Source organism: Pteropus vampyrus, unplaced genomic scaffold, assembly GCF_000151845.1.
Source record: "Pteropus vampyrus isolate Shadow unplaced genomic scaffold, Pvam_2.0 Scaffold847, whole genome shotgun sequence".
Lineage (NCBI taxonomy): Eukaryota > Metazoa > Chordata > Mammalia > Chiroptera > Pteropodidae > Pteropus > Pteropus vampyrus.
In genome coordinates, this window is record NW_011889628.1 from 67,588 (window position 1) to 80,270 (window position 12,683).

A 12,683-nucleotide genomic window follows, 5' to 3' on the forward strand; every position below is an offset into this window, starting at 1 on the left:
ACCACTGTCACCATAATAAAAAAGTTTTTAATTAATTACTTAAAAATAATAAAAACATAAATGCAAATTTAAAACATTCAAAAAATAGTATTATCTAACATCTCTTAGCCTCGTTTGTTTCATTTATAAAATGTGAACAAGTGATGGAAGGAAATCTAACTTTGGGTGGTGAACACAAATGCAACATATGTATGACATATTGTTGAATTGTACAGTTGAAACTTATTTGATTTTATTAATCAATGTCACCCCCAATAATTTTTAATTAAAAAAAGTTTAAAATAAATTAAACAAATAAAGTGCGAATAATTTTTAAAAACGCACATTTCCATTATCTTTTAACTTCCAGAGAGGTCGACAAGAAGCCCGATGTGACTGTGAAAAATTGAAGCTTCATATAGAATTGTCTTTTTTCTCTCACCTAGGAAGTGTCGAAATTATTTTCTTTTCCCTCTATTTTTGAAAAATGTCACAATAATGTACTTTGGTGAAGGCCCTGACACTTAGACTGTTTCTTCTCTCTTTCTCACACACATACTTCTTTTTTTCACTATAGCTCCGCAAGTTGCATGCTAGTTAGTTCCCCAAACTTCATATATTCTCTGAATAAAAAAAGTCTAAGACCATAAAAATTTCCCTCTCAATATGATGTTTGTTGCATCTAACAAGTTTTGGTATGAACCACTCTCCCTGTTCACTTCTTTTTTTTTTTAATGCCAGTTTATTTTATTTTTTTTGATTCTATATATACATAATTTCCCTGTTCATTTCTAAGATCTAGGAACTACTACTTAAAAAATAATAACTTTAAAGATATGTTGCCACTTTACTTAGTTGTATGCCTCTAGAGGAGATTTATTGTCTCCTCTGGTGGGCAGATAAGCTAGGGACTCGTCGCCTTCACTTAAAACTGGGGTCCTTCCCTTCTCAGGTTCTGCATATGCCCAGTTCACTTTTATCCCAGTCTACAGCCCTTCAGGGTCCCAACCTAAAGCCTGGGGTGTTTTGGGGATTCTTCATCCATGATGGACCCTTCTGCTTGATGCCCCCCACTTGAAAATTTTACTTAGCAAGATTGCCGGAAGGTCCACTCAGCTTGTCGGTCTGTCATCTGCTGCCCTTATTTTCAGAATCAGCAAACCATCCATGTAAAACTACTCCCAAATGATAAATTCCTCTTTTTCAGTTTCCTTCCCCTTTTATATCTTAGGACCATGAATTTCATCTGTCTTGGAAAGCTCTCAAGGGCTAGAAACAGATATTGTTCTTTTTCTGTTGTTTTTCTGTTCTTTTTAAGCACAAAATTTAGTCTAAAACAACCTAGTGAGACATTTCTGGGAACCAAACTTCCTTCAGCATTTCTTCTGAGGCTGCTTCCCAGTCCATTTGTTTAAACCCCAGGGTCACCATCCTACTCCAACCCACTCTTCTGTCTCGTGGAGGGTTGGAGGTCCTGAGCTGGTCTACCTTCACCATTTTTGTTTTCTTTAATCAATGTAAAATGTACATTTATTTTATGTTATTGCTAAGTAAAATACAGCAATCGTAGGTGAGAACATAGGGTCTCTGCAGGCTGAAATCCAGTGCCACACCTTCCCCGAGGCACAATGCAGGTAAAATGAGTTTATCCTCTGAGCCTCAGTGTCCTCATCTGTGAAAATGAGTCCAGTAAAGAAACCTCCTTCACAGAGTCATCATGAGAACCATGTCAACTGTCCCTATGCAGGACACATAATGGTCTCTGGTATACAATAAATGCTCAGAGCATGTTAGATATTGTTTCTATTGCTTGCTCCAATTCTGTCATCATGAAGTAGTCATACAGGTATATTTTAGACAAAAATCTGATTATGCCAGAATTATGTTCAAAACCTTTCCTGTTACCTTAAACATAAAATCCCATATCTCTACAAGGCCTTTTAGAAAGCCGACACATCTAGTCCCTGCTGAAGCTTCTCCTCTTTTTCCTGAATTGCTTCAGCTTCCGAGAAGTGGCAAAGTCAAGTCCCTTTTGACACAGGGTCGTAGCCACTGTTTTTCCTTAGAGCAGCTGTGGCTTACAGTGCATCGACATTTCATGGTTTCTCCCGTATCATGTAGCATCCTGCTGGGCACTTGATGACCAGCTTTCCTGCACTCAGCTGTGGACTCGTGACCGACCCTAACCACTGGAATGTTAAAGAAGTGATGTGTGGCACTTTGGGATTTTTTAAAAAAAGAAACGGATATGCCATTTTCATTCTCTCTTTCTCCTTCCCCTCTCTGGTGGCAGTGTGCTCCAAGGCCTTAGGGGATGTTGGAACCGAAAATTGGAAGAATCCCGGGAGCAAAAGTCCTCCCCCAACAAAGGAACTCAAACTGCCAGCCTGGGACACCCCTACTGAAGTGTTACATGAGTGACAGATAATCGTCCCACTGTGACTAGTGATGTTTTGAGGTTGATTTGTTTTAGAAAATCTAGTGTTACTACAGGTTACAAATCACCACTGCTGTTATATACTTTTTTGAACACTTTTATGTGTTTTCCTCATTAAACTATGAACTCCATGGATTGGCATATCTCAAATATTTGGCACAGACATGGACCCTTAGTACACACCCAATATATATGTGTCAGTTGAGGGGGGACAAAAAAGAAATTCACCAAATCACATTTGTTAAAGTTTCTTGGGGATGTGACCTGCTTAAGCTCCCATATCCTATAAGAGACAGAACTCGTGTTACAATATCATTTATGCCTAACTCCCCGGTCAGCGCTCAGAATCCCTCTCCATAGCCCAGGGCCAGCATTGCCAAACTGGATTTGGTGTTTGGGTTAGAGAAAATGACCCAAACGCAGGACATAAATGTGGATGAGAAGGTATTAGGTGGGCCGTCATCGCCCCATCAAGGGAAAGAGAAACTAGACCTTGTGCATGGCTTCTCTGTTAAGCACTCAACAAGAAAACTGCAACGCAGTTGGGGCTCAGTCTGTGACTGCCACATCCTGTACATCTGTCTGTTTGCACAATGGTGTTTGAGGAAGGCAGCTCGGTGCCTGCTGTGTTTGCTCCTGGATTTCCCTGGGTGGGTCCTGACATGGCAGTAGGGGACCTCTGTGTTGGGGGCCAGGATGTGGGAATCCAGGTCTCTCCCAAGACTTAAGTCCTGGTTGGATTTGCACTATGGGACCTGAATGATTCAGGGGGAGCGGAGACTAGGAAAGGAAGGTGTTACCTACCCAAGCATCAGGTTTGAATTGGCAGCTTAGAGGCCTAATCAAGTGTGGATTCTGAGTGAAATATAGAGTATTTTAAACCTAGGTTTCTCTTCCAGAAGATACATCTGCTGAGATGTATCTTCTCAGACCAACACGATCCACTCCCACCAGAGCTGCGGTTAGATAAGGAAGGACTGGGCTGATGGGGTTAATTGGGAGACTGTTTGTGGAGTCAAAACTCTCAAGTGTTTAGATGGACCCCAGGAGACGCTGGATTCAGACCCCTTTCTAGAGAACTACTCCAGACTCATCATGCTGGCTGATCCAGACTCAATGTTCCACCAGAATACTTCCGTGACCCTCTGGGGCTGATGAGTTCTGGACAGAGATGGAAAGAAAAAAGAGGATTCCATTGGAGTTTTGAAACATGTCCAAGTTACCCAGCATCTCCATGGCAGCTGACTTTGCCACAGTCACTTTGGCAGTCAAAGCCACAGCTGGTGGTGACCTCGGGATGGACACACACTCAGAGAGGTCCCCCAGACTTGAGTTTTGCCCCTCATACTCAGAGAAAGGAGGAAATGAGCAGGCCACGCAGAGCCCCCCACAAACTCAAGAAGCGAGGGATAGGGAAGGAGGAAGCAACCTCCTCCCACACTGCCTGCCTCCCTTCCTTCTCGCTATTTGTGACAGCGTTAGCCAAGACTGTGTTGGTGTCTGGAAAAAATGTGGGGCTGTGAGTAACTCTCATGTTACTCTCTCCTCCAGTTTGGCAAGTTCTTTCCACTTACTGAGGACTCAGCCTCCCCAGGGGGGTCCTTCAGTCAGAGGGGTTGTAAAAACATGCTTCGTCGCCACCTACACTCATGTGTCTCTCCTTTAGATTACTCTCCAAGTGAGCCAGAGGTATCTGGCGCTCACCAGGAAAGGGTGCATTATTCCTGTCACGATGAAGTAGTGTCCCTGGGAAGTGGCTGCCCACCTGGGACTTTATCACCTGGTCTTCATTGCATCACATGTGACCGTGATAACTACATATAGCCGAGAAATCTGAGCAGCAATCATGTGTGACTTTTACAAGTGGTCAGACATTCTCTGCTCTCTCTTTCTCTTTCTGTAGGTTGGAAGCAGAGGACACTGTTGTCCAAGAGGGTGGTGGGGCCACAGATGGAAGAAGCTGGTGTTCTTGAATCATCCTAGAAAGGAAAAGCAAAGTCTGCCCAGAAAATCCCACATTGGTCATTCACATGAGTGAGGAACAAACTCTCTTCCTGTTAAGACACTGGTGTTTTAGGATTGACTCATTACAGTGGCTAATCTTACCATTTCCTGCATCGCAATGGTAGTTAAACAATTTATGATTAGCTGTTTAAATCCACATCCTCATTAGATGGGGACTCTGTTGAGGGTGGGGACAAAATCTATTTTGTTCACTCCTGTACCCCAACAAGCAAGCACCCGACAGGCTTCTATTGGCTTCTGAAGAAGGGGAATTCACAAACTCACATTCATTTAGTTTAAAGGGTCACAGAGGCTGTGGGAGACAGGGTCAGAGCAGAATCTTACTCCATCTCCCTTCCCAGCCAGTGCTCTGCACCTGTTTTGACATCTTAACCAAGCTTCGACTATGTACTCATTAGAGCAACCAGAACCCGGAGTGCTGACAACCAGGTGCTAATGAGGATGTGGAGCAATGGAACTTCTCGTTCATGGCTGGCGGGAACGCAGAACGCCACAGCCACCTGGGAGGACAGCAAGGTGGTCCCGACTAAACTAATCATACTCTCACCATACGATCCAGCAATTGTGCTCCTTGGTATTTACCCAAAGGAGTTGAAAATTTTGTCCACACAAAAACCTGCAAGCGGATGTTTATGGCACCTTTATTTATAATTGCCAGAACTTGGACTCAATCAAGGTGTCTTTCAAGAGATGAACAGATGAATGAACTGTGGTGCATTCAGACAATGAATGTTATTCAGCACTAAAAAGAAATGAGCAATGTGGCCATGAAAAGACATGGAGGAACTGTAAATGCATATTGCTAAGTGAAAGAAGCCCATCTGAAGGCTACATGCTGTATGATTTTAAGTGAATGACATGCTGGAAAAGGCAAAACTATGGAAATGGGAAAAAGATCAGAAATTGTCAGGGGATGGAGGAAGGAAGGATAAATAGTTGGAGCACAGAGGATTTTTAGGGCAGTGAAACTACTCTGGAAGGTTCTATAGTAATGGATACATGTCATTACACATTTGTCCAAACTCACAGAATGTATCACACCTGGAGTGAGCCCTGAGGTAAACTATGGACTTTGGGTGATTACAACATGTCAGTGCAGGTTCACCTATAGCAACTAATGCACCACTGTGGTGCCAGCATGTGGGCAATGGGAGAGGCTGGGTATGGGGAGGGGCAGAGGGTATATGGAAACTCTCTGTACCTTACTTTCAATTTTTCTGTGACCCTAAAACTATTCTAAGAAATAAAATCTATTTCTTAGAAAACAGGAACCTAGTTATTTATCTGAACTTAGTGTCTGGGTGGGTCATGGACAGTGTTTAGGACAGGCGAGCACCGGCTTGTGAGACAGCTGAGACATCTGTTGTTCCATGGAACGCCCTTTGCTGTGGGTGAGGTCAGTAGTGAAAAGAACCAAGTTCAGGGAAAGGAGTTATTTCCCCTTTTTGAGTTAAGTAAAACACATTATTATAATTAAATTCTGCCAGTTTCCTTTTGCTTTTTTAATGTTGATGCTAAGGAATTTTAAAAATACATTGGCGGCTTGTGTTTCTGGTTTAAGTTATATTTTTATTGGACGATGCTGTTTTAGAGAATCGACTGCCACATTCACACCACACATGCTTTCTAAAGAAGACTCAGAGGACAATGGACCCCTCCTCTAAAGCAAACTCCAAGCACAGGAGAGAATGTGACCAGGGGGCATGACTCAGAGACCTGGTTTGACCTGCCCTTTATGTCCCAAGAGGGACAGCTGACCTTCCCAAGTCTTGCTTTGCAGACTGGGCTAGACTGGCCTTCTGTGCCTTTGCGACTTCAGCCACTCAAGAAGTGTATGGTGCAATGGTTTTTGTGACATCACCCTCCCGTGTCATGTGTTTACTTATTAATTTACTAATTTTTATTGAGATGAAGTTGACATATAGCATTGTATAAGTTTAAGGCATGTTAACCTAAAGATAAAAGGCCTTTCAAAGTGATAGGCAACAAGCATTTATTTGAGATCAATGAGAACAGCTGATTCAGGCAGAAGCCCAAATAGTGCTCCAAATAGGAGACAAAGACGATGGGTGTTTATGAAAAAGTGACGGGGAACAATTGTATCAATAGAAGTGACAGGAAACAATTGTATCAATAGAAGGAAGGTATTTCTATAGGTGCAGATAAGTGAACACAGTGACGTTAATTCTAAACAATGATTCTGATTTTCAGTGTAGTAGTCATCAGTCCAGTAGTCATAATACCTGCTCTCCTGTTATCTTTGCAAACAGTTCTTTGGGACACAAGGTTACTTAGACCTAGTCCAAAGGTTACTTTGCTCTGTTTTAACATCCCAAAGTTTTGATTGATAGATAGATAGATAGATAGATAGATAGATAGACAGACAGACAGACAGACATGGGTGGATGACACAGACAGATGACACTTAGATCATACGTACATTCTGACACAAAGATATGAGATAGACGATTGATAGACAGAGAGACAGAGACAGATATGGGTGAATGACACAGACAGATGACACTTAGATCAGACGTACACTCTGACACATAGATACAAGATAGATAAATGATAGACAGACGAGAGACCATGATGATTAAGTAATAGATGGATGGAGATAAAGGATAAATAGATGCAGATAGATGATAGATATAAATCAGAGAAAGCTAAATAGATGAGAGAGAGGGAGAAAGAGAGAAAGAGAGAGAGAGAGAGAGAGAGAGAGAGAGAGAGAGAGAGAGAGAGAGAGAGACATAGGTGTGGGAGGGGAGAGAGGGAAGGGGAAAGAAATCTTAATCTTATTTTGCCAACAAATAAGAGGATTTTAGATAAAACCCTCAAGAAATAGTTTCTATAACTAGCACAATCTGCTACTAAATGGATTTCTGAGGTACAATCAGTGACTCATTGATCTTGCAAAGGAAAATTAATGTCTTATAAGTGGGACTGAGTCAAAATTCTAGTTGGAATGATCATTTGAATTTGTGCATTTTGAATGTTTTTTTGTTTGTTTGTTTTGCAAGAATACTATACTTACACATTTAATTGGTAAAGGAATGTTGTATGTTATAACAACAATAAGACCTTGTACTTAAGGAAAGAAGGAAAGTGAAAAGAAAGCTTTGCTATGAGTTCAGCATTTGGTAAAACCGAGTCGTGAGCTGGGGCAGAGATGCCTCCATGTTGGGCACTGAGTAAGGGTGAGGGTTGCCGAATGCAGCCTCGACTCTCCAGCAGAAAACTTTCAGGAAGCCATGCTCTTTTCTCAGCCTCCACCTTTCCAGAAAACTCATTATGGGCCTCATAACAGACAATAATAGGATTATAATTCTGGAAACATAATTATTTTGGATAAAATCTGCAAACTAAAAGTTATTCCATAATCTATCATAGAGAGGCCTATGTGAACTATGCTCAGAAATTATCATCCCAACTTAATTATATCAGAAGAAAGAAAACTGTTTGTTTGTATCTATGGTTGCTATGTCGTGTTGGTGCCTAGCACACCACATCCTATGCATGTGTTAGTTTTGTTTGGCTCTCGCTTTGTGTGCAGACAGGCATGATGCATCCTCTACCTTCATTATCTGCATTTCTCAGTGACTCTGGACAGGGAAGAGAGGAGAGGGTTGGGGTGGAAAACCCTGTCCTGAAGACAGCCCAGGGCAGGAGGTGGGAGCCCGTGGGAGGCTGGGCCCCTCCGCCATCCCAGCCCAGTCCAGGTCACCAAGGCTTACAATGGGGCCCAGGTGAAGGTGGGCCACCAGATGAGGGCTTCCTTCTAGGGTTCCCCCAAGGCCAGAGGACCTGGAAGCAAGCAGGTGAGTCCACTCTCACCCTAGGTTACTCTCTGAGCCGAATATCAAGGTTCTGGCAGAAGGAGCGGAGCACAGAGGAGTGGGCTGATGATCCTCGTGGAGAGCTTTGCAGCTGAGCAGGAAAAACCAGGAAGCGGAGATCCCCGGGCATTGCAGGCTCAGGTTCTGATCTGCAAACTCTCCCATTTGGCCGAGCCAAACAGGGGATGCTCAGAAAATGGAATCTCTGAGATCTGGTCAGCTACTCTTCATGATGAGGGTGGTGCCCAAGGCTGCAACATGCAGATGGCACCAAGGTCCAGCTGGAGAACCCGAGAGTTGACTGCAGGCCATTACCCAGTCGCAGTCCCAGGAAAAGAGCTAGTCAACACGGAATGACCATGCTGAAGCACTTTTGGAATATTTCAACTATTTTGGTGCAAACTCATGTTATTTTTTTTTTAATTGAGATATAACTGACATAATTGGGACATAATTAGGAAATTTTTAATGTACTCAGTACCTTGCTGGGAATTTAACATGTATCATAAATGCTCAGAGGGATATTTTAGGGTTCTCATTTTAAATGTGAAGCCAGGTAGGCATCAAGTGGCATAGCACCTTGCCTAAGAATAGATGGTTAGTTTGTGGAGTTGGGACCAACAATGATGTCAGTTTGTTGCACAAATCCATGCTCTTCCTTGTCCCTTAGGTTAAAATGAGGTGTACACTCATCACTGGGGATGAGTTCAGCCTCATGCAAATGTGCAGATGGGTGTTTTAGAAGCCAAGGCCCTCCCCCTGTCTCATCAAGGAGAAGAGTAGGGGGGATGAGAGAGCAAAGCATTCTTCCCTTTTGTGGGAGGCAGTTGATGTAGAAACCCAGATGGGCCCCAGCCAACATATCCTGTTCCTTGTGTCAGCTGCAGGCTCTGTCCTTCCACTCACTGGCTCCAGGACGACGCAGGCTTCAGGGGCTGGCCATGTCCCTCCATCCCACCACCCTCCTGGGCCTCCGTGAGTCCAGAAAGGGAGGGACAGCCTTCCAGGGACAGATGGATGGGAGCTTGGGGAGGGATCTGTGTCCTTACTCAGTCCTGAGTCCAGTCCAGGAGACTTGGGGACCCTAGAGGAGCAATGTGATCCCCCGGTGACCTACCCCCTCAGCTCTGACCCACACCTAAGTCTGACCACGGAAGGTCAGTTCTAGAAGCAGGCTCCTGGGTATGGGGACAGGTTCAAACTCTATGAAGGGCTGGGGAGAGGGTATGCCTATTTGAAAGAGGAGATTGGGGATTAGTCTTGAGACTTTCAGAGCAAGGAGAAGGATTGTGCTCAGGTGGCATGTTGAAGAGCGGGGTTTGGAAATGACAAGAGGGGGACTGACCCCACCCTTGGCTCCACCAAGCTCCCCTTGATGGCAGCCTCATGAGGAAACTGGGCGCCAAGAGTGCTTCTCACTGGGGCTTCTCTTCCAGTGCTCTGTTTGGGCCAGACCATCCACACGTGGAATGGTGAGTCTACATTTTTTAATTTAGTTTTTCATACATGTTTTATTTTCTGGAAAAATATTATTTTCTGTAGAGTCCTCTCACGGTTCAACTTCATATAGAATGAGACTGTCTGTTCTCATACCGTCCTTCTCTCTTATCTTCAGAGAATCTGGCTTCTTTTCACTTTCATAAATGCCATTTTCTCACTCTGCTCTGACCTCCTCCCAGGGTGACATCTGCACATTGCATGACCCGTGTCCCTATCGCTCAGCGTGGGTGGTTCATGCTTGGCCCTCCTGTCTCAGCTCAGTGCTTCCTCCCTCAGACTCCCAGACAGGTCAGCTCCACCTTCATCTGCTCTATCCCCACAACCCCCACGGTCATGCATCATGGTGCATAGCTGGATTTGCACAATTGCTTGATCAACATTTGTCCCCTCTCTAGACTTTCAGCCCAGGAAGGCAGGGACTCTGTGTGTGTTTCTCCTGTTTGGATCTAACGGCTCACGGAACATCTGTAAACAGATCAGAAGGAACTAAGATAAGGTTGAAAGACAGTGAATGAATGAGTGAATGAATGGGTGACGAACCTCTGTCAGCTCCTGTCTCTGTCGACATTGACTTTGACGCCATCTTCCTGTTTCAGGGCTACGATCCCTCTCTGTTCTCCTTCCCTCATCCCCTGCCCCAGCCTTGCTCTCCTTGATGGCAGCCCCTTGAGGAGTTTTCAAAAGCCTAAATAACAAGGCTGAGACGAAGGTAGAAAATACAGTGGGACCAGAGGTGATGTAACACAAAGGGCCTACACTAGGGACAGGAATCCTCATCTGCTGGGGTCTTGTGACCTGATCAGGGATGGAGCTCCAATCCCCACCCCCACCCCCACCTCCACATACTGGAGCTCTGCAGAACTCCCTGAGCCCCCACACAGCTGCCCTTCAGAACCAGCCAAGGTTATTCCTACAGAGTCAGATCCTGCTTCCTTGTCCCCACAAGTGACCAGTTGTCTTCCTCCTGTGCTTCCCTCCCAGACCTCTCTGTTCCCCTAGAAAGTAGCTGTGGTCAAGGAGATATATCCGGGCCAACAGCCTGGTCTGAAACCTCCTGTTCCACCCTGGAAAAGTCCAAGATGCAACCAACACCCAGGGTCCTTGTGACATGTGGGGAAATACCTCTTGGGGTGATGGGGATTCATAGCCACCCAGAATGGGCATGGGGGTGTGTAGGGGGAGGGTGATGGAAGTGCTCCAAAATCTGGTTGTGCTGGTGGAGGCGCAGCTCTGTATGTTTGCTAAACACGCTGGAGTGAATACTTAAAATGGATGACTTGTGAGGCGTGGTGATTTCTTCTTGATGGACCTGGAATCCCACTTTGCTTCCCTCCCAGAGGTCCTGCCCAAACCCTCCATCTGTGCCAAGACAGACACTGTGGTCCACCGGGGGAGGCCTGTGACCATCGTGTGCCAGAGTTCTGCTGGGGCTGACATATTCTGTCTTGAAAAGGATAGAAGAGTTGAGAAAAGGGATCAGAGAAACGTGTCTCAACATGGTTCACAGGGGGCAGAGGCCAGATTCCACATCACAGCAAGTGAGGTCACTGCTGGGCATTATTTCTGCCGCTATCAAAAAGGGAACAACTGGTCCAAGATCAGTGAGCTCCTGGAGCTGGTGGTGACAGATGAGGACGTCTCCGCTCTGCCCTCAGGTTTGTCCCAGGCCCCTGGACCCTGTCCCCAGCTGCGTCCACTGTCCACAGTCCCCCTGCCCTCCTGTTGACCCCCAGTCCCTCCGGCTCCCTTGCTCCTCTGCACACACGTCCCTTGGCTGTCACACCAGGCTCGGGGCCCTGGAGTCCTGGTCCCACATAGACACCACGATGGCCAGGACACTGAGCCCAGTATCAGGGCGGAAAGGGAGGTAACTCTGCTGGGCTAGGTGGGGAGTGGGCTTCCGGACACCAGGTGGAGACAGACCTGGTTCAAGGGAACATGTGTCCTTTCTCTCAGGATGCTGTTAGGCTTTTCTTTCCACTGGGCCAGACTCTGTGGGGCCAGGCATGTGTCCCCTGTGGTGTGGTCCACCCTCCACTGGACAAGTCACATGCTCCAGGGGGCCCTGATAAAGGCAGGATGGTGCTTTGGGGACCTTTGGGATGAGTCTTTCTTTTCCTTTGTGTGGTCAGTCCCTGAGATGTCCTTGACTCAGAGTCTATTGGGGACACTCCGACCCCCTCCATGTCCTCCCAGGGTCTCAGAGGAGCTGCTCCCTGCTGAGTCCAAGAGGTCAACAGGTAGGAGGGGAGCAGTGACCACCTCCCAGCAGAATGGAGTAGGGGCCTCTCTCTGTCTCCTGTCCCTCCCTACTTTCTCAGGAATCTCAGGATGTCCTTTGGGATTGAATGATGGCCAGACATGGCCTGCGGGTAGACACTCAGGGTGGAGAAACGCCAAGCTGAGTGAGATGGACTCCAGGCAGCCCCTCCACATCAGCCCTTCTCCTGCCTCCTTCACAGGACCCACCAAAGTTGTCAGCTCCACCCTTTGCACATACACAAAGTCCTCCTCTTCAGCTGGTGAGTAGAGACCTAAGCCTGGAGGGGATTGGGGGAAGGCTCTGCTCTGGGGACCAGGCTCTGCTAGAATTAGGGACTGTAGGGCCATAGCATGGGGCTGCCAACTACAGGGCACTGGATGTCACTAACATTCATAGCAACCTTGACAACAACACAAGCAAGACTGAAGAACTCTGTGGCAGGCTCTGGAAAAACAGTTCTGCCAATGGCAGCCAATGTGGGAGGTGCACGTTCTCCCAACTTTAACGATAATTAATTAGAATGAACAAAGAAACACACATATGTCTATATGTGCAAATATAAATATAAATGTGTAATTTACAATGCAAAATTTCAGATCTATAAATTAAATTATGTTAGTGTATATATTTAGATTATATA

The 12,683-nt window shown here is 45.6% G+C and overlaps 1 protein-coding gene across 2 annotated transcripts in view; it reads left to right on the forward strand.

Moving 5' to 3' along the window:
* The first annotated feature begins 9,112 nt into the window (after nucleotides 1–9,112).
* The window catches only part of LAIR1 (leukocyte associated immunoglobulin like receptor 1), a 6,812-nt gene continuing 3,241 nt past the window's right edge, over nucleotides 9,113–12,683 (forward strand). For both annotated transcript variants that reach the window (XM_023526387.1, XM_011385967.1), the window contains exons 1-3: nucleotides 9,113–9,255; nucleotides 9,717–9,752; nucleotides 11,118–11,435. In XM_023526387.1, coding sequence (XP_023382155.1) covers nucleotides 9,222–9,255; nucleotides 9,717–9,752; nucleotides 11,118–11,435 — 388 coding nt within the window. In that variant the 5' untranslated portion in view covers nucleotides 9,113–9,221. The remainder of the gene's footprint in view (nucleotides 9,256–9,716; nucleotides 9,753–11,117; nucleotides 11,436–12,683) is intronic.